Source organism: Pelobates fuscus, chromosome 2 (assembly GCF_036172605.1).
Source record: "Pelobates fuscus isolate aPelFus1 chromosome 2, aPelFus1.pri, whole genome shotgun sequence".
Classification (NCBI taxonomy): Eukaryota; Metazoa; Chordata; class Amphibia; order Anura; family Pelobatidae; genus Pelobates; species Pelobates fuscus.
The window spans coordinates 371,576,395-371,599,507 of NC_086318.1; the positions used below are offsets into that span (position 1 = coordinate 371,576,395).

Consider the following 23,113-nt stretch of genomic DNA (forward strand, 5'->3'; position numbering starts at 1 on the left):
ATATGTGTCAGTCTGTCTATTTTTCTTTGTCTGTCTATCTATTTGTGCCTCTATCTGTGTCTCTGGCTGTTTATATGTCTTTGGTTATCTATGTCTCTTTCTCAGTTTTGTTTATTTGACTTTCTGTCTACCAGTTTATTTATGTATGTATTTCATTTGAAACGTGCATTAAACCATAGTAAAATCTTATTCTATCTCTTCATTTGGTTCTTTAAAAAAATGTTTCTGTGTTCGTTGTTTATTACAGTATATTTTGTCTTCACCATGACAATATTAACTTCAGCAAATGGAAAAACCGAAGTTGTGACAATCAGGAAAACAGAATCTGCGGATGTTCATAACATCATCACACTTCAAACAGAATTCTCTGACAGACTGTTTGGAAAAGTAAATGTTATATACTTGCTGTAAGTATGTGCTGGTGTAGAGTGCCTAAACAAGAGTGATTTTACAGAAGTCTACCTGCCAATTATTACTAATGGTTGCCAAGGCCACCAAATTTAACTTAAAGGGACACTCCAGAACTCTGGAATACTTCATCTTGCTGAAGTACTTTTTTTGTGTGAAGAGGGTGCCCTCTCTTTTCATTTTACAACAAGTGCAGATTTAAAAAATGTTTTTACACTTTTATAAATTAACCTTTGTTACGCCCCCTTGGCTGTCAATCAGGCAACCAGTCCTTTTACTTCCTGGTTGTTTAGCTTAGTGGAGCTAAATTCAATAAGCAGTCAATTGCTCAGAGAACCTGCCTTGCAAAGACTTCTCATTGAGCCCATTTGAAGAGTTAGCAAATATCTACATTTTCAGGATTGCTATATACAATAATATGCAGTACATTTTTTGTATATTGTTTATTTCTTATGAAAACTAATTATTGTCTCTCTAAACTTCATTCAGAGAAAAGGCTAACCTGGCTGTGACCATCAGCAATGAGGACAATAGTGTGATAGCCCATGCTGCTCTGGTGGATTATCCGAATTGGGATTTTGTGGATCAGGCCGAATGGGAAGCATGGCTGCACAAGGACGTAGAGGGAAGCAGCAAGTGTACAGTGAGTATTCACAGCTTCATGTGACAAATGAACACAGGGAGTTTTCTATAAAAGCACTGCATAGAGATTCTGTATAGATAAAGAACATCTTAATGGTCATGACCAAATCTCTAATCTTCTGCAGTCTAAAGCACATGGCAGTAGAAACGTTTTCTTGATAATCAATAATATCACTACTGCCAGATCATTAATGTCACACAGTACAAATTGTAATTACAAAAAGGAAAAGGCAATCTTCAAGCAATGGAGAGAGTTAGCTCTACTGTAGCACAATCTGGGGAAGGTAAGTAGGAAGAAGAGATGCATATATGCCATAAATTTAAATAAAGGTAAAGCACAGCAATCTTGTCTGAAACTAGAAGGGATATCAAAGAGAAGTGAGGAGAGAAATAGGCTTAAGGATAGTAGCTGGTGCAGTAAATTATTCTTTCAGAAGGGTTGTTTCAAACACAGATTTTCCAGCAAGACTTCCTGTGAGATGAGTATCTCAGATCCCCTATACTATAGCCATTCATGGGTTTCTAAGCACGATTTTGCAGAATGAGCTTAGAGTGAAGGAACCTTTGTTTCCCAGGTGTCTCACAAGAGGGTGAAGTTTTGTTTTAGATGTGACATAGAGCAATTCTAAGAGAGAAATCTGGAAGAGAAATGTCTTATGGGAGTTATGGGAGAAAGTCCTGTTTGTCAGTCAGGGAGTTGCTAATAAACAACGTACTCTGAGTAAGTTCTCAGCTCAGCCAATTAGAGTTCAGTGGCTGCTGAGATGCTAATCCGCATACCTTGTAGAACACCATTTTGTGTCAGTGGACAGCAGGATTAAAGACCTGAAAGGTTTATGGTTCATGTTAGTCACAGCTGTTTGCATTACAGTTACGTCTATCTGTCTCCATTGCATTGGTTTATGCTAGTGGATGTGTGCATACGTCTGTTTCCATTACAGTGGTTTATATTGGTGGCTATAAGTGTTTCCATTACATTAATTAATGCTGTTATTGCATGTCATTCTGTCTCCATTACAGTGGTGTATTTAGTAGCAGTATGTCTGTCAGTGTTTGCATTAACCCCTTCAGGACGGAGTCAATAGTGCACGTTCTGATCAAAACAAAACGTAAACAAAAACTGGAATTTGCGCTATATGTCTGTTCAACCGTAATTCACCTCTTTCATATTAAATGCACCCACACCTATTATATATCATTTTGTTCAGGAGAAACAGGGCTTTCATTTCATATAAAATATTTATATATGAAACAATTTATTATGAATACAATTAAAAAAAACTGAGATTTTTTTTTTTTTTTTAAAATTTGTAGTTCCGCCTCACATTTTAGCTGTAAATGTCATAATACTGTTTTACTGCAACAAAATGCACATATTTGTAATCAGCGATGTCTCACGAGTACAACAGTACCCTCCATTAACAGGTTTTATGGTGTTTTGGAAAGTTACAGGGTCAAATATAGAACGTTCCATTTTCAAATTGAAATTTGCCAGATTAGTAATGTTACCTTTGAGACGGTGTGGTAGCCCAGGAATGAGAATTACTCCCATAATGGCATACCATTTGAAAAAGTAGACAACCCAAGGTATTGAACGTGGGGTATGTTTAGTCTTTTTTAGTAGCCACTTAGTCACAAACACTGGCCAAAGTTAGCGTTCATATTTGTTTTTGTGTGAAAAAAGCAAAAAACTAATATTTGGCCAGTGTTTGTGACTAAGTGGCTACTAAAAATGACTGGACATACCCCATTTGCAATACCTTGGGTTGTCTACTTTTGCAAATGGTATGCCATCATGGGAGTAATTCTTATTCCTGGGCTACCATACGGTCTCAAAGGCAACATAACTAATCTGGCAAATTTCAATGTGAAAAAAATGAAATGCAAGCCTTATATGTGACTCTCTAACTTTCCAAAACACCATAAAACCTGTACATGGGGGGTACTGTTATTCTCAGGAGATTTCACTAAACACAAATATTAGTGTTTTAAAACAGTAAAACATATTACAACAATAATATAGTCCATAAAAGTGCAGTTTGTTTGTAAAAAATGCAAAAAACTTCACTTTTACTTAAAATATCATCGTTGTAATACAATTTACCAGTTTTAGTCAATCTTTATTTTATTTGTGCATATAGAGGACAAACACGTTTGCACTGCCACAACAGCTGGTGCAGACAATTATGCAGTCATAGTTTACCATTGGTTGGCATTTAGAAACTTTGCACATTTTTTTTTTTTTTTGAGTATCAGAGTATGGAACACGTTAAATATTAAACAATAAGTATAACCAGGCTGAACAACGTCTCGCTCATAAGTGTTAAAGAGACTTGCCAGGTTAACATGCAACATATAAATCTAGACCTGCTGATCGAATATAGTAGGTGCTAAATAATAGGCTAGGTCAACATGCTGGATATAAACATATATGTGAAACACGAAATCTTATATACCGTGCATTTCCACTGGGATTATCCATTAGGCAAAATATCATACCCGCAATATGAATGGGTCAAAAACAAGTGTTTAAGGGATGCGGTACTGCAATGGAATACAATAAACAAGCATGTAATCTTAAGGCTGGAACTGTTTATGCGTAGATATTGCGCAGATAAAAGTCAGCGGGCGCTGTAACCACTGGGACCCAGTTATCAAGGCCCTTGTACATTCGAGCATTTTGGCACGAGGCTGCAGGTAATTAGTTAGTTCATACGAGGCTCTCACTATTGTGGAAGTCCAGTGTGCGTGCCCAGGAGGTCCTAGGTCATTATTTTGCAGATTTGGGCTCACGTGCGGGTACTGGTCATCGGCTGAAGTAGTTAGCGGTCGGCACCTATGAATCAGGCTGTCCCTTGTGTAGCGGCTCTTCACCCAATTCCCTGTCTGGGCTCTGCTCGGGACTGGTTGCGGGATCTAACTGGGGAAGCGCTGCTGCAATTCGAGTGTGCTGCATATCTCCACCTCCAGCCCCTTTCCGAGTCGGTGATAGCTGCAGTGAGGTAGTGCGCAGAGGTAGCGGCCCGTTGGGAGCGAGGCAACCATGCCCTCCAGCCCCGGGCCGGTGATGAGGCCGACATCTTCTTGCCACGGACCCGACAGTCCGGATGGGCCGGGTCCCTCCCGGGTGGGGAGTAGCGGTGGGTTCCGATGGTGCGTCGACGCCAATGGCGGTGAACCCTCCGTCTATGTGGGCGATGTCTCAGGGTCGAGCCCTTGGTGGCCCTCAGCCCAGGTAGGCCAGTGGCCGAAGCGACTAGGCCCAAGGGGGTCTCCTGCGCTCCCTGGTTTGCACCCCTCCGCGCCTTCGCACGTGGTTGGGGCTGCAGCTGTTCTACCCGGTGCCCCAGAGCTCTCCAGAAGTGCCTAAAGTGCTCATCAATTCGTTGTAGGAGTCGCTCTATGGGGCAACAAGGGAACAGTTCTGATTGCACGCTGGTATCGTTTTGAGGGTAAGTCGCCACCGCCATCTTAATTCAGGTTGCTTTGCTCCGAGTGTGTTAGCGGTGAGGCCTGTAGATCATTTCTGGGCCTCAGTGTGGATTATAAGGTAAGTGCAGTGGTGGCCCCTTGTAATAGTCCAGTGGGGACCGGGATAACCCCCGCCGGTCCAAGGGGGGGGGGGGTAGGAGCAGTTCCAAACGTTTGTGTTGCTTGTGAGCAGGGAGATCGGCCGCCTCTCCTCCGCTCCGTTATAGCAGGTTGCAGTAGTGGATCGCCGGTTCCCGGTGGGTATTAGGCTTTGCTTAGGCTTTAGGTCGCTTTGCTGGATCCCCCTCAGTATTGTGGTTCTCGTTATTGTGTTAAAGTCACTTGTTTACCGGGGTTAAAGACTTAAATTCAGCCCAATTTGCAGGAGCTCAGGACATACACGTCTGCTCTGCTTGATGGCTAGGCTCCGCCCCCTTGACTGTAATTTTTAGACGGTCTCTTGTGTCAAAGAGGGGAGACACAATGATCTGGACCTGGCCTGACTGGGGGGACTCTGCTCTGCACGATGCACAGCAACACTCAGTCAATTTACCAGTTTTAAACACTAATATTTGAATTCAGCAAAGTCTCCCGAGTAAAACAGTACCCCCTATATACAGGTTTTATGGTGTCTTTGAGAGTTACAGGGTCAAATATAGTGCTTGCGAATTAAATTCTCTGCACTTTCTCCCTGCGTTGTCAGGCATGTCAATCAAATTTTAATTAATCAAATGACATAATTATGTTAAAAAATTACTTAAATATACACGTAGAATTTTAATATATATACTCATTTATAGGTATTTAAATTCTACGTGTATACTAATGTAATCTTTAATGTAATTATATGTATTTATCTATATATATATATTTGCGGTTATTTGTATTTTATATATAGATAGATATATATAGAATGTCATTCTAAGTGTATTCTGTTTCCAATATATATATATTAATAACAAAATACAGTTAGAATGAAATTACATATGAATATATAATTTATTTAAAATTTTGTTTCAATATTTTATTTATTTATTTATTTATTTTATTTATTTATTATTGTAATTATACGTATATATATAATATATATATGTAGATCTATTATATATATACTATATATACATATTATATATATGTAACGTCATTCTAAGTGTATTTTAATACTAATATATATACTAATATTAATATTAAAATACATTATGTATGACGTTACATATATAGAATATGTATATATATTATATATATAATATATATACATATATTATATATATATAAATACTTTTATTTTATTTTAACATGTGTATTTAATTTTTTTTTATACTTTCCTACCAGCAGGGGGACTGTCTAATATTTTATAGGGGGCCATGTGATCGATCTTTGAGAGCGATCACATGGCCCCCGGGGGCCTCATTTGCCGGAGGGGGGCTGCCTGGGCTCTCAGGCAGCCCCCCAGAAGAGGATCGCGGCAGAGGTAAGTATAGCTTACCTCCTGGGGGCTTCAGCCGTTACGGCGTTCTATGCCGCCGCAACGGCTTTAAAGCCCTTTAAATCCGCGACGGCATAGAACGCCGTAACGGCGTTAAGGGGTTAAAGTGGTTTATGTTAGTGGCTGTATGCAGGCTGGATTAACATAGGGGCTGATGGAGCTGCAGCTCCAGGCCGATACCCATGGAATAGGTCCATTGATTTAAAAAAAAATAAAATATATATATATATTATTTTTTTTAAACTTTTTTAAAATATTTTTTTTTTTACCCACTGCCGGTAGGGTTGCCACCTGGCCGGTATTTTACCGGCATTGCCAGTATTTGAGGCTACCTGGCCGTGCCGGTATTGCAGTAATATTGGCAATAGAAATGCAGGTATTGTTCTCAGTATAAACGGAGATTACTCTGCAATACCAGCACTGGCCAGTACGGGTCGCTGTGTGTGGAGAGAGGCAGGGATAGGAAGTTACAGCATATGCCTGCCTCTCTCTATTCACTGATCCGCAGGCGAGCAACTACACAGGACAGAGTTCAGACAGCAGCTCCCAGCCTGCAGAGACAGCCCACAGTTTAGGTAAGTGAGGGATGGGGGAAAGGCTGCAGGGAGACATAGGGACAAAGAGACATTAGGGGACACTGGGAGACACTAGGGGACACTGGAAGACATTGAGACACTGGGAGACTTGGGGACACTGAGACATGGGGACCCTAGTCTCCCAGTGTCCCCATTTCTCTCAGTGTCTGTGTCCTCATGTCTCTTAGTGCCCCCAAATGTCTTAGTGTTCCCGTGTCTCTGTGTCCCCATGTCTCCCAGTGTCTCTGTCCCCATGTCTGTGTGCCTAGTGTCTCTGTATCCCCGTGTCCCCAAATGTCTTAGTGTCCCCATGTCCACGAAGGGGCACTGAAAGACGTGGGGACGCTGGGAGACTTGGGGATGCTGGGAGACATGGGGACACTGAGATACTTGAGAAAGGCGTATGTAAACGCCAAACGCGCATCGAGCTTTACTTTACTTTGCCGATGCATATACTTAGCTAGAATTTTCTTTCTTTGATTTTAATCCTACCTGGTCACTTTGATGCCTTTACTTTAATTTAGCCTTATTAATAATGATTTTGACTATGTTCCTCCGCTCTACTATTTAGGGTTACTTTGCGGCTGCCTTGAAGCAGCAGGTAGATATGCCAGTTTTTACCTGCTAGTTAGTGAGCTATTCTAGGGCGTACTAGGGTGCTAGTCCTATATGTGATTACCTTTGGGTTTCCCCTACTCCCTATTTTCTGTATTTAGTGCAACTGACTGTATTTGACAAGGAGTTTATGGGGAAGCTTCTCTTTGTGGATATAGTTAGGTACGCACCCAGCCTTTAGAGGCTCCCTAACGATACCAGCTGTCTACCCCTCACTTTTATCCCCGCTACTAAGGGAGGTTTGCTAGTCATTTTTTCTTTGATAGGCTTATATAAGTAGTCTCTTTACATATTGGGGTCCCTCCCAGTGGCTCTATCTTATCCTTATACTTAAATCAAGCATAGAATTTAATTGGGAACTAGATGCCCACGTGGTGTGTACCTAACTATACCTAGAGTTGTCATGTAGAATCTGGATATTAGGCTTTCTGGGATATGCGTGTTGTTACATGTGGACGTAGTTTGGCCCATACACTTTTAGTCATTCAGAATCCAGCATTATCCATGCCGGACCTCTCGGTACGAGTGTACCTGGGTCTTTTATTAGGTATATCCTACACTGTTGCACGTTTGTGACACGTTTTGTTTTCTGGTGTATTGATTTTCTAGCATTATCCTTCTTTTTTATTTTTTATGTTTACTAATAAAGGTTTCCACCATTTTCTATGTTACGTTGACATTAGGAGGTATTTGTGGATGTGAGTAGATCTCACCCGCTTTTGCGGAGTTGAGGATCTACCCCTTCTTTTCGTCCATTTCTACACCGTGTCCCAATGTCTCCCAGTGTCTGTGTCCCCATTTCTCTGTGTCCCTAGTGTCTCTGTATCCCCATGTCTCCCAGTGTCCCCAAATGTCTTAGTGTCCCCATGTCTCCCAGTGTCCCCAAGTCTCCCAGCCAGTGCCCCTAGTGTCTGTATCCCCATGTCTCCCAGTGTCCCCAAATGTCTCAGTGTCCCCATGTTTCCTAGTGTCCCCTAGTCTAACAGTGTCTGTATCCCCATGTCTCCCAGTCTTCCCATGTCTCTGTGTCCCCATGTCTCCCAGTATCCCCAAATGTCTATATCCCCATGTCTCCTAGAGTCCCCTAGTCTCCCATTGTCTGCATCCCCATGTCTCTCAGTGTCCCCATGTCTCTGTGTCCCCATGTCTCCCAGTGTCCCTACATCTGTATCCACAAGTGCCCCCATGTCTCCCATTTTCCCCAAGTGTCTCAGTGTCCCCATGTCTCTAAGTGTCCCCTATATCTCTAAGTGTCCTCTAGTATCCTAGTGACATGGGACACTGGGAGACATGGGGACCCAGACACTAAGGGACACTGGGAGACATGGGGACCCAGACACTAGGGATACTGGGAGACATAGGGACCCAGACACTAGGCGACACTGGAAGACATGGGGACACGGAGACACAAGGGGACACTGGGCGATATGGAGACATGAGGGGACACTGACTCCTTGTAGTGTCCGTACGTGTATCTCCTTTATAGAGGCGCCTTGTAGTGTCCGTACGTGTATCTCCTTTATAGAGGCTCCTTGTAGTGTCCGTACGTGTATCTCCTTTATAGAGGCTCCTTGTAGTGTCCGTACGTGTATCTCCTTTATAGAGGCTCCTTGTAGTGTCTGTACGTGTATCTCCTTTATAGAGGCTCCTTGTAGTGTCCGTACGTGTATCTCCTTTATAGAGGCTCCCTGTAGTGTCCGTTCGTGTATCTCCTTTATAGAGGCTCCTTGTAGTGTCCGTACGTGTATCTCCTTTATAGAGGCTCCTTGTAGTGTCCGTTCGTGTATCTCCTTTATAGAGGCTCCTTGTAGTGTCCGTACGTGTATCTCCTTTATAGAGGCTCCCTGTAGTGTCCGTACGTGTATCTCCTTTATAGAGGCTCCTTGTAGTGTCCGTTCGTGTATCTCCTTTATAGAGGCTCCTTGTAGTGTCCTTACGTGTATCTCCTTTATAGAGGCTCCTTGTAGTGTCCGTACGTGTATCTCCTTTATAGAGGCTCCCTGTAGTGTCCGTACGTGTATCTCCTTTATAGAGGCTCCTTGTAGTGTCCGTACGTGTATCTCCTTTATAGAGGCTCCTTGTAGTGTCCGTACGTGTATCTCCTTTATAGAGGCTCCTTGTAGTGTCCGTACGTGTATCTCCTTTATAGAGGCTCCCTGTAGTGTCCGTACGTGTATCTCCTTTATAGAGGCTCCTTGTAGTGTCCGTTCGTGTATCTCCTTTATAGAGGCTCCTTGTAGTGTCCGTATGTGTATCTCCTTTATAGAGGCTCCCTGTAGTGTCCGTACGTGTATCTCCTTTATAGAGGCTCCTGTTAGCGGCTGCTCTGGAAGACAGGGTATTAAACCAAGCAGCATGTAATGGAAATTGGTCAAATCATATCATTTGAAACAAACAGAAACATTTGAACAGCTCCTTTGTTCATCCATAAGCTCATATCTTAAACACTGAATTATACACTCAATATTTGCAGCCTTGGCACAGTTTTTTATAGCAATTAACTAATTTGTCTCAGACATAAATTGCCGTTACCTGCTCTATTATTGTCATTAGCAAAATGTTAAACAAAAAGCCCCAGCAGGCAGTGCTGAAACCACTCTTAATGCATTAATTGTGTAGGAAACATTCTCATGATAAAGTGTGATTTATTGTAACAGCTGATTTCCAGATTTATTGCAGGCTTGTGTGGTCCCACGGCACCCTGTCATTGTATCCGTCCTCTATGTTCACCAATAAAATAAAAAACATTCAAAAATTCAGTTTGGACTCTGCTGTTTTCTTTTTTATTTCTTCTATCACATTCATACTTTTATATATAACTTTAAGATATCCTTACAATATACTCTGAGTAACGGGTGATGCTGTTTGGGCTATGTTACGTCCAGTCCAGACAAATGTTCTGGGCTATTCTGTTATGTCTTACGGGACATGTCATTTTACCATGTAATAGTAAATCTGTCAAAAACATACAGAGAGGTTTCTAAAAAATACAAAAAAATAAATAAATCTTTATACTAAATTCAAGAAGCTTGAGAAATTCTCCATAACAAATATTTTATATGCTGTCATTAGGGAAACTGAAACCATCTTGGAATGATCTGTGCAGGGATTCTTAGGTTTATTGCTGCGTTATCTGAGTTAACAGGTTTTTGTTGGTTCATTTAGGATTATTATTGTAGGCGCATTGTTTTACTAGCATGATCCCTTGTCCTAAAATATAACCATGCACGGATACTTGGAGGAAATGTTTTGGGGAGAGGGGCTAAGCAATGATCTGGATATGCACCATTTATAAAAAAGAGAGAGCATTCTCCAATTGCCCCCTTGTATACGATGCTGCAGATCCCATTGACACATGCTGTGATCAGCATTTGGTGATAGAAATGCTAAGTTTATTACAAGGGACTAAAAGATGATCTTGTATGTTAAATCTGTTAAGAGCCAGAAACACTCTCTGGTCTTTAAACTATGCTGGATTCCACTATGTCTTGCTATATGTCCAATTTTCCAGTAATGGAAATGACTTGTTCAACACATTTTCTATCCATATGTGCAACCTGAACCCATCATTGCTGGAACCAACTTATATTTTTACTCTGTTTGTTAGTGGTGCAGAGGATAGTGGAAGCACATGAGTGGACACTATAGTCACCAAAACAACTTTAGCTTAATGAAGCAGTTTTGGTGTATAGAACATGCGCCTGCAGTCTCACTGCTCAATTATCTGCCTTTTAGGAGTTAAATCACTTTGTTTCTGTTTATACAGCCCTAGCCACACTTCCCCTATCTGTGACTGGTATAGTCTGCAAGAAAAAAAAAATGGTTTCATTTCCAATCAGACGAATTTACTTTAAAGGTTTGTATCTTTTGCTCTGTAAATTGAACTGATATACAGGAGGCTTCTGTAGGGTCTTGCAAGCTATTAACAGAGCAGGAGATAAGAAATTATACATTAAACATAATTTGCAATAAAGGAAGTATAAACATTAAATGACTCTTTACAGGAAGTGTTTAGGAAGGCTGTGTAAGTCACATGCAGTGAGCAATGCTTAGGGCTGCATAAACAACGTGATTTACCTCCTAAATGGCAGATAATTAAGCAATGAGACTACAAGGGGCATAATCTATACATGAAAACTTCTTAATTAAGCTAAAGTTATTTAGTGACTATGGTGTCCCTTTAATACTTCATAATACTTCACTCTGTCGCTTTTTTTTTTTTTTTTAATGAGTCCATGGTGTTAGGAAGGACTACGTTTATGTTGATCTATTTAGCAGCGATATTTCAGACTATGGGGTTTATTTACTAAACAGGGAATTGTGGTGACCCTTTCCAGCAATGCCTTGTTGGCCCATATGTTTTAATTTGAGTTGCCCACAATTTTTGTCTTGATACCTAAACTCATATTACTCATACATCCAAAACTGTACATGATACACATCAATAAAACACAGAGACAAATGGGTTTCAAAAATCTTTTTTTTCCTCTGGAAATTCTGCATTGATAAACAATTTTGAACTATAAGAATCAGAAAGATGAGATGAATGTAAAACATAATTATTTTTCCACATACTGTCATTCAGCAGGTTATATATTTTCTACCTCTATTTCTGCCTTTTTCAGCCTCTGAACACATTATTTCTGCACCTTTTTGTGGCCAAAGATGAATATTCAACGGAAAGCATCCAGGAAATAATTAAGTAAGTTTTGATTGTATGTTTTATGACGAAAATTTTTGTTTGTGATTTATCAACGATTGCATGTGCTGAGTGATGGACTCTATTGCATCAATTATGCATCTATATTTGCCTGATCTGATATGAAACAATATATCCTGAGCATTATCACAATGGAACTAGTTCACTAAAGTGTGTAAACTGTCTGCAATTCAGAGTGCATTTTGAAATTTAGTGCGAAATAGCAAAACTGAAGCCATAGCCCTATTTTGAAAAAAATTCCAGTCTGACAATCTTCATTTTAGTAAATTAATTAAATGTAGAATTGAGAAGGGTGTTGCAATTCTTAGGCCAGAACAACTAAGATGAAAAAACATCCAAAAAGGTGAATAAGGCCCATAAGGTATATTCACTAAAACGTATGGTAACGCCAATCATTTGCCAATTAAATGTAAACTGAATAAAAGTGTTTAAAACTTTAGTTTATCGTTGATATTCAGAGCCTGCTTGCCATATACACATACTGTATTAGACTGAACAGAAGTGATCAGATTTGCCGTGCTCCAGACTGTCCCACTTTCTCGGTCTTGTCCCACTGTCCCAATTTAGTTCCCTGGTGTCCCCAGATGACCATGCACAGCACAGTGTGAAGTGAACACTAGGACCATGCATAGAACACTTACTCTCTGTATAGTCCTGTACGTTGAGGACCAACCGGAGCCTGTCCGGGGTATTTGAAGTCAGTCTGACTCGCTTTTTCTGTGGGCGGTCATGCCTATTATGGGTGCATCAATGGCAACTCCCGCATACCTCCCAATGTTGGAAGGTATGGATTGCTCAACTGCATTCACTGATTCTTCACCCACCCCACACACTATTATAACCATTAGAAGTTATATAGGTTCATCTTACACTGCACATATTGCTTTGCCTTACAATGCACACACTTCTGGGATGCTGTGACTTACTGTCTAGTATATTTTTATAATGGCGTCCTTATGAATGCTTGTGATTTCTAAAGTGAATATTTTTATTTGCACAGAGTTGTATTCGACGCAGTTCCAGAAGTGCACTTCATATTTCTCATTATTCCACAAAATGTTGATTTAGGTAAGTTCCCACATTACTAAAATAATTAGTATATGAGTTATCTTGAGAAATGGCTGCTCAATGATATGAGTGTATATTTAGACACCCTGGCTTGGGTATTGTGCATTGTGGGTAATATATACTGCTTGTAGCAACAGTAAGTTTGTTGCAGTTTTTAATAGACTAGCTGATTTTCAAATATGTTGCATTGGTCACTCAGTCAGTCCAACTGGTTTCCAAGATGCAGGTTCCAATTTCACAGATAGGAGATCAATACTTGTTAAAAAGTTGCTCCAACCAAAAATCAGTTTTTTAGTAAAACACTTGTTTTTGATTAGAGTTACCTTTACTGGCATTGTCCCTTCTCCCCCCAAAAGAAATGCGGGAAAAAAGGAATAACTTATCTGCACTCCCATGCTGAGGACATTTACTCCTAATCTGGTGACACCACTTCTCCTTACTGCAGGAGAATTAACATTAGAACAAAAGTAGGATGAAATTGGATGACTAAGTCTGCCGTTCAAGTACAGGCTGTCCAAATATAAAAAAATTACGTATAAACACCCTTGTCTAATTTTAGAGGGGAGCTGATGGCGTAAGGTTCCACCTCTATTTAAATATATTTGTCAGACCCTACAGTGGAATTCCAAAAGAACACTGCATCATCCTCCAATACACATGAAATTGCAGTACCTATATTTCCACAAGCTGGAGATCAAGGTGTAAAGGGGACCAGGACCATACCAGGAATCCTGGACCACCTTCTTCGAATAAACATTAGCCAGACCTGAACTCTCTTACTGTCATGCCAGCACCTACCTGCTCCTGGCTCCAGCTCTGTGTGCCGTCAATGGAGGCTGGACATTTGTGGGGCTTTAGTTTTGATCCTGGCACGCAGGAACTAACGCCTCCTTTGATGTACGGTCGCTCATTGTGGCAATCCTTGTCTTTGTCTAGGATAGTACTTCCCTGCGAGGAGCAGGTCCTGGGAACTGCAGGGGGGACTCAATCCTGCACCTGGATTGGTGCCGTTATTGGCAATGCCCCAATCTCAGCTCATGCTGGGGGCAGTGCTGGGATGCTGGCAGCCTGGCAAGGGTTGTGGTCTATACACAAGCCTTTTTCAAAAGCACAGAAGTGCCTGACCAAGTTGCTCGGTCCTTCTGTGCTCCTGCCTAGTGTGTGTTTCTGCCTAGTGTGTATATCTGCTAAATTAAAATTCTGACCATTGGATTTTGTGCTTGTGGATTTGCCCATCTGTTATTATCTCCAAATCTATTGCCACTTTGACCCCTGGCTTGTCTCAAGGTATATAAACCTGGCTGCTTTCTGAGCTAGTTAGTGATGCTGATGTGAGTTCCATCTCTGGCAGCACCAACCTAAATCTCTATCTGTGCATTGTTTCAAACTCAAATGCTGCAAATTTTGTTTTTCATCTATCCACACTTTGGTGATGATGAATGATAATTTACTTTCTAATATTGCCTCCTATGAGTATTATTATTGCTGAATGAGTATTGTACCGTGTCTGATTGGTCACTTGTTTTTGTACAACTTGCCCGCCTTCTCTGATGTTGGATACATTGTAATTTGTATTAACTTCTGGCCTGCCTTTCTTAAATAAAAGATTTTAAAAAATATATAATGCATCTCATTATTTCTGTGTTTTTTTTTTTTTTTTGTCCTAGTCCCTGCATTAGAATCTGTGTTTGAACCCATGAAGATGGTTCCCGGGTCGGAGATTGCTGCTCATTATTCTGTGTTTGCGTGTTACAGACACAAATACCGTCCACAGTTGTTCATCAGGGAAGCAAGGTAGGTTCACATGTACACAGCATTACAAGGCACACTGGGATATTTCACATGACTCCAAACAATACTGCCTTCTGAGAACCATGATCTTATTTTGCATTAATTAATTTCCTAAAACAGCTGCTAGAAGTTTACACTATAATTTGAGTATTGGATGGAGAGAATATATTTACAATGCAAACCAGTATAAATTTGTTTTAAAAATAAATAATTAAGGGATTTCCCATGATTGCTTTTTTGTCATCCAATTGTAATAACTAGCATTTTGTCATAGTTTAAGCAGATTATGTTTTTCTGACTACGTGCGTTACTTGCCATGCTAGCATCATGAAACACACTGACTGCTTGCTATTTATCGGACATGTCCCCACTCACTGCATGGGAAATGGTGCCTTGGGGAAGGTTTTATACCCCCCTTGAACTAATACGGGGGTCATAGTGACCCATAAGCTTTTATTTCAGTTCTTACAGGTATAGTTATTAAAATACATTTATGAATGTGCTTCCAAGATATTTCTTGTGCAACTGACCTGTTTATCAGATTCAGCTTCTAGAATTTCAGCTGGCATTAAATACATTCAAAATTTTATAAAAAATATTTTCCGATTCCAGTAAATTTTTTCAACTGGGTTTTCCTGATGAAATTAGGCTAGTGATAGGATAGAAAAAGGATGTCCCAGTAAGAGACCAATAGTGTGTAAAGGGAACTCCAAAGGGGGTAACCCTAGAAATTACATAAAATCGTATACAAAAATGACCAATGGACATGAAGTCCAGAGGATGCAGAGAGGTCCATTTTAGAATTGGAAAAGACTAAAAGCACAATTTATCAGAATATATTATAAAGGGACAAACACACAAAAAAACATATGAACCCATAAAAAGAGCTACTAGGCTCTCCAAATACAATGGGGTAGGAGGGTTATAGGGTGATAGAGGCTGGTTGCAAAAAGTAATGTTGGAGGTTCTATGAATATATATTCAACAATTCTAGACAGCTTGATTATTAGAGTAACCAGGATAGCTATAATGGACAAAAAGCCCTACAAGAATTGCATATAAGATATAACAATTATGTTTAAGAAATAAATCCCTAGGTTGTATAGCAAATCACGCCCAGGTTGTATAGCTGTGGTTTGTAGTTTGACACAGAAGGACTTTTGAATTGCTACAGTGGTAAAGAAATAACAATGTTGCCGCTCAATCTTGCAAAAAAGTAATTGATGTTGCCACATGTAAAATATCTAAGCCTTATTGATGTTACCACATGTAAAATAGCTAAGCCTCCAACATTACGTGTTGCAACCAGCCTCTATCACCCTATAACCCTCCCTGCCCCATTATATTTGGAGAGCCTAGTAGCTCTTTTTATGGGTTTATATGTTTTTGTGTGTGTTTGTCCCTTTACAATATATTCTAATAAATTGTGCTTTTATTAATTTCCAATTCTAAAAGGGACCTCTCTGTGTCCTCTGGACTTCATGTCCTTTGGCCCTTTTTAATACAAATTTAGTGATAGGATACTTCTTAGATCCACGTTCTGTATGTTTGGTGTCTCTGACTCCTGAGAAATGTGTCTTCAAGAATACTAGTGTGGCAGTGGATACCCCATCCCATGTAACACTTGGAAAATGGGCCCTTTATCTATTAGAATTGGGTCCATGGCATTGGTTTTTCACCAAAGAGAGAAATGTTAAAAGTAAAAAAGACCAAACAAGCCAAACTGAGCAAAGAATTGACATAATTAGTTTTTCTAAATTGGCAATTTTGTTAGAGAATTTGCAATTCACTTTAAATGCCCAGCAATTCTCCCTTTAGTGAATAAGCCTGAAAAGTTAAGACCCACTGGTTAGAAAAATGTAATCTAGACAGACCTATGTGTCTCCTTGGTTAAACATGTAAAACAAGGACCACTTTTGCCTTATTGTATCCAACAAGTTTATACTGAGTACTATCCAAGCCTCCTTTCTTTTAGTAAAGTGCCTAAACTCACTCCATCAAACCTTATGGAGAACCAGCAAGACTCTTGTAGGCTGCTGCAACCTCCTTCTATCATTTAGGTTCAGTGGATGCCCAGGCACTAGTCCTAATTATTAATGATCAATTATCTCAGGTGGCCAGAGTCTCCCAAGCCTTCTACCATCACAGTTCCTTGACTAGCCCACTCCAACATCATTATAATAAAACAAATCTGAGCGCCTCCCTATCTCTTCCTAACTCTTCTATACACTTTGGAGTATCTGTACAAATTCATATTTTGGACTTTTAGAATATATTTCTTTGAGTTGATACCCTTCACCCCCCTTGAAAAAAACATTGAATCACTGAAAAAATCTGTTCAAAAAGTTATCCATGGATATAAATAGTTTTTGTGCCCCTGCTGGTTGTGGTTAGGCTTTTCCTAGCACAATGACTGACAGGCTTTCTAGTGAGCCAGTTTCAGTGCTTTACTTGTCTTACCTACTGATATCACTAATAATGACATTGCAATTGACATTTCCATGCTGTCATAAGACCAATGGTTATATATCACAGTATCTACCAACTGATCTCTCATTTCTTTAGGATCTTAAAGCCCCATCCACTCATCTCGACTATTACTCTTTTTGATGGCTGTTTTAACTAATATATGGATAGCACCTATTAGGAAAGCTATATAAGGAATGTCAAATAAATATAGACTTCATAAGCTCCTTGTTGGGAGTCTGTAAAATGACATGTCAAATACAACTCTCTACACCAGGGGTCGCTATAGACCTTAAAACCGTTATTTGATGTTATCAATGCATCAACCTAAACCAGTCCTTGGAGATTGCAAATAAGTAGACACATTTCACTTTAAATTATGTAAATCCCGCTTGTATATGACAGATTACCTGTGTCCTTTCAAATTCCATTTTCAAATCACATGTCTGGTTTCAAAAATATGTAAATTGAATCCATAACAAGACGTTTTGAAAAAAATATTTGAAGAGATTATTTATGGCCTGGTAATATTATATATATAACACATATATAACATTTCCACACAAAAGAATTATTCAAGTGCAAAAACAATAAATATATATATATATATATATATAAACAAAAGGTTTTTTTTTGCACTTGAATAATCTTTTTGTGACAACAAAATGCCACCTATCATGACCTTAGCTAAATATTTAAACATCCCATGTGAATCACCAGATCAGAAAAAAAAATAGATGCAAACTTTTTGTTAAGTGTGTGCAAATGAAAACCATGTAGACAGTTTCCTGGAATCAGCATTTAGAGAAGTGATCCTTAACCCAGAATGCTATTTTAGTGGGTTGCCAGAAGATTTGAAGAAGTATATCCTTATTTGGATCAGTCTACCGACAACAGCCATCAATAAATTGTTAACTGTAACCGCACTACATCTCCAGGGCAATGTAGACCCCTCTGACACTGGGAAGAGTCTAATGAAAGTGTAGTGCAATATAAGTGTTCTTAAAAAAAAAAAAAAAATATTACATTGTAAGAATGAGTCACTAGAGCAATCTTTCTAATAAAAAATTGGTCCTTTATCTATTATGTTTAAGTTATTCACAAAAGTGAGAAATGTTGGGAAGTTAGAGTGAATTCAAAGTAAAAAAAAATACCAAAATAACTAAACTGAGTAAAGAATTGACGTGGAGAGTTTTTCTAAAATTGGCTAATTTGGCAGAGAATTTAAAATTCACTTTGATTACCCAGCAATTCTCACTTTATTGAATATGCTTGAAAAGTTAAGACGCGCAGGTTAGAAAAAATAGAGGCCAGGCCTATGTCGAATATTTGGATTTGTATGTCACCTGGTTTAAAAATGTATTTCTCATAGAATTTTTCTCATAGAATGTGACGGCAGATAAGAACCATTCGGCCCAATTTTCTAAATACATTTAAACCACTTTTGCCCTGTTTTATTCAACCTGCTCTACGGAGTTCTGTCCATTATAATATGATGGGTTCTGCTACTTCATCCCAAGCAAGATATCTTGTCCTGCAGAACCTTGATCTTTATTTTTTGGTGGCAGTAAAAAACAGAAGCTGTAAACCTTGGAAAGCTATGCATAAAGAAAAAAGGACTCAAGCTTCCCAGTTGATTCAATACGATTAGAATTCCAAATTATTTACCTTCAGAAATCACTATTTAAGCTCATGGTAATTTTGACCTCAATTTAATATGTTTGGTTAAGCATTTTATATGAGTTAGTATTTTTGGATAAACTTAAAAAAAAAAATTATATTCAAATATAATATGAAAATAAAAAACATAAACAAAATCAAAATATTTTTCGAAATGTTAAGTAATTTTAAAACGTTATCCAAAATACATTAAATCATTTGAAGAGCTTTTCCAAAAATTAGGTGAGAAGGTAAACGTGACATGAGCTGTCTCTTGTGATAGATAGGGGGAAAGAAGGTAAGACTGCCTTTAATTAGCTCTTTGATATTCCAGATTATTTAGGTTTACCTTCTGTTTAGGCATACACAGGATAACATGACTTGACATGTCACAAAAACATAAATGCAGATATTCATAAAAATATTATCTTAATAACTGAAACATCACAGGTTCACTTACCGTATATACTCGAGTAGAAGTCGACCCGAATATAAGTCGAGGCCCCTAATTTTACCCCAAAAAACTGGGAAAACGTATTGACTTGAGTGGGAAATGCAGCAGCTACTGGTAAATTTCTAAATGATATTAGATCCCCAAATAATTATATTAATTGAATATTTATTTACAGTGTGTGTATATAATTAATGCAGTGTGTGTGTGTATGCATGCAGTGTGTGTATATGAGTGCAGTGTGTGTGTGTGTGTATGTGAGTGCAGTGTGTGTGTATGAGTGCAGTGTGTGTGTGTGTATGTGATGCAGAGCCTTGGTGGGGGAGTGGGCATTTTTTTATTTTTTATTATTAAATATTTTTTTTTATATTATTAACATTTTATTTAATTATTTAAATTTTTGTTATTTTTTTTCTTCCCCCCTCCCTGCTTAATACCTGGCCAGGGAGGGGAACTCTCATTCCCTGGTGGTACAGTGGTGTGCACTGTGTAGGAGGGGGCTGGCAGGAAGCGTTTACTTACCTTTCCTGCAGCTCCTGTCAGCTCCCTTCTCTCTCCTCCGGTCAGCTCCCTTCACCCTCCACTGTAAGTCTCGCAATGGACTGCCGTGCGGAGCTCTGACCCCGCGGCTCTCGCGAGACTTGCAGTGGAGCTGACAGGGGAGCTGACCGGACCGGAGGAGAGAGAAGGGAGCTGACAGGAGCTGCAGGAAAGGTAAGTTACAGCTCGCTGCCAATCCCCAACAGGACGGCCGGGCTTGTAATGAGCCCGGCGGTCCTTGTCTGTATTATGGCAATGTAAGTTGCCATAATACAGACACTCACTCGAATATAAGACAAGTGGGGGGTTTTCAGCACAAAAAATGTGCTGAAAAACTCGTCTTATACTCTAGTATATACGGTACATATTAACACATTTAAACTGTCTCTCTGTGCCACTGATAACAAGCATTGCTTTTTTTTTTTCTTTGTTTTTGTTGTGCTTGTTAAGAACAAAGATTACTCAGTATCTTTTGAGTCAGCAATAAAACAATACGTCTCAAAAGAATAAATGTATATAGAAAAAAAAGCACATTATTTAAAGGCAAGAAAAATAATTAATTAATTTAATCCTTTCTTCGCTATACTCTATAAACGCTATAAAAAAAATAAAAAAAAGCACAAACTGTCTCACGACAATACTGTTTACTTTATTCCTCACAATTGCCAGAAGTTACTAACAAGATAATTTACAAAAAGGGAAGGTTGATTGGAATTCAGAGTAAATTCAATGTGAATTTCAAAATTTGGATCAAAATAGCCAAATTAGAAAAATTATCCAAAACAATTAAGTTTCCTGTTTGGCTATTTTGCTCTTAAATTTAAAATCTATTTTGAATTCAGTTTGAAATTCTGACAAATCTCACTTACGGAACAACTCTGTAAGGGACTCTAACTGCACCAAAGAAGATTCTTGTGATCTATCTCTACAAAACAACTTTTCTGTGTGTTTTTTACAGAAATATCCTAAAAATATCTGCTTTGAACTTAGCACAGTGATGTTCTGTGGTTCTGCAAACCTTGCAATCTATCTGGATTATTCACAAAAATACAAATTTGGAAATCCCTTTGAATTTTTCACAATTTATCCCTTAGTTAAATAACCCTGAATTTACGGTCATCTCTGCTCATCATATTTTGTGAATATATTCGGGAAAAAAAATACGTAATAACTTGATTAGGAAATATGCCTAATTATTATACAGAAGGTGCATTGTAAAAGAAACCGGGATTAAACCGAATTAAAATGCTCTTTTGCTTTCAGAGTTGAAGATAATGATGACCTTGTGCCAATTTTTGCACAGCATAATGACAGTCTGAAAGCCATATACGGAGAATACTTTGTGGCAGAGTTGATCGAGGCCCAAAATGAAGAGAACCATGTTATTATTTGTGAGGTTAGTTTGCCTTGCTTTTAGTGGAAACTCAGTGAACTTGTTCAGCTACAATTGTTTTCCTCCAAAATGCAATTTGTGAACTAAGTGTGCTTTTTTTTAAAAATAACCACGTACAGAGGGAAATTTAACTTCAAAAAAACATAATAACTCAGCAATCCTAAGTCATTCGATGCTTTAAAAGCCCTAGGCTCATTCAGCTAGGTGTCTGTGATGACTTGGCACTGTATTGATAGTAATTACAAATATGCCACTCATAATTTTCATTTATTGGCTATGTATTTGAGTTTGTCTGTCTTTTATTTTTTTATTTTTTTATGAACTTATTGTTGGAGTGATAGATTGATGAGCAACAAACATTTAATATTCCTCGGTAAATCATTTTTTTTTTTATATGCAAATTAATTGATTTTATTTGTCCTTGCCAAATTACCATATAATCTAAGGGTACATCCAGAAAATGGTTTTGAAGTGTCTAGATCAGTGGGTTGTAATCCATTGGTCAGGATCTGAAATGACATTCTCTTGCTATTTTACTGGGTCCACATTAGTTGGAAAAGGCACATCATAGTCATCCAGGCTCCAGGTAACTATCCGCAATAAGTTGTTGCTTTCCCAATGCAACACAATTGGTGAAGTCTGAATGATTTTTAATATTATTTTTTTCAGTATTTTTTTCAACATTAATTTAGATTGAAAATTTAAAAATGGATCATCTAGCTAATTTTTAAAGCTGGTATTTAATTGTTTAGCTTAGTTGATTCGCATACCAATACCGTGTTATACTCTGTATTTTTATTTTTTTACTATTGATGCGAAGTAAGTATACTCTATACTGATTGTATTCCTATTGCTATGGTTGCTTTTATCTGTTCTTGTTATTTTCATGATGTCGTGTGTTTTATTATATATTTCAACAAACTTTGAATGTCAAACAAGCAACCAGTAGTGTACATGAAACTTCACTGATTTGAAGTTGACTAACTGCAACTCTCTGTTTAGTGGATACAGCATATGTACCATTGTGAGTAGCTTACTAAAGTTGTCAAATGAAGCCAGTGCTCATCATAATGAAATAATGACAAGGTCATTCAAGGTCCTCCTACTGTTACTCTATTTTTCAAATTAACATACTCTTAATAAGCATCCCTATAAATTTCTATTGAACGGTAGCATCCCCTACCTTAGCCTGGCTAGAGCTGTCCAACTTAGATGTCTGATTGACTTGAACATTCCCAGCATAGTTGCCATGCAGTGAATTGTCTCAATTCGAAGCAGTTTTTCCAGTAGCCTAGAGTAGGCCCAGCTAGCTAGTCCCTGTTCACTTACTGCTCTGCTCTATTTGCCTCTCCAGTCCATATGATCTCTGTTGCTTCCAAACTCTTGCTTGCATAAACTATTGGGGCCTGGACACTCACTTGCTCAACACTAGGTGTTAGTGCTGTCTGTCAGGGTCTTAATCCTTACTTTTGGTGTGCTCAGTCTGCCCAACGTCCATGCACCAGCGCTCTCCCCTGCCTCTGTCTGCCATAGTGCTATTCGGCAACGCTCACGGCATCTTCTGGCCAGGTCCATCAGCTCCCCATCAGTTCTGCAGAAGTTAAAGGAACACTATAGTCACCCAGACCTCGTTATCTCATTGAAGTGGTCTGGGTGCAGTGTTCCAGTCCCTCTTAGCCCTGCAATGTAAATCATTGCAGTTTTTGAGTAACTGCAATAATTACATTGCAGGACTAAGACTGCCTCTAGTGCCTGTCAATCAGACAGACACTAGAGGATCTTCCTGGACCGTAACAGACTTTTGGTTGGCTAACTGACGCTTTTATTA

The 23,113-nt window shown here is 38.9% G+C and overlaps 1 protein-coding gene across 1 annotated transcript in view; it reads left to right on the forward strand.

The window, feature by feature from the left end:
• The first annotated feature begins 248 nt into the window (after positions 1-248).
• The window catches only part of CFAP61 (cilia and flagella associated protein 61), a 232,240-nt gene continuing 209,375 nt past the window's right edge, over positions 249-23,113 (forward strand). Inside the window, exons 1-6 of the mRNA XM_063443717.1 lie at positions 249-407; positions 898-1,051; positions 11,823-11,899; positions 12,918-12,985; positions 14,653-14,779; positions 21,156-21,288. Coding sequence (XP_063299787.1) covers positions 265-407; positions 898-1,051; positions 11,823-11,899; positions 12,918-12,985; positions 14,653-14,779; positions 21,156-21,288 — 702 coding nt within the window. The 5' untranslated portion in view covers positions 249-264. The remainder of the gene's footprint in view (positions 408-897; positions 1,052-11,822; positions 11,900-12,917; positions 12,986-14,652; positions 14,780-21,155; positions 21,289-23,113) is intronic.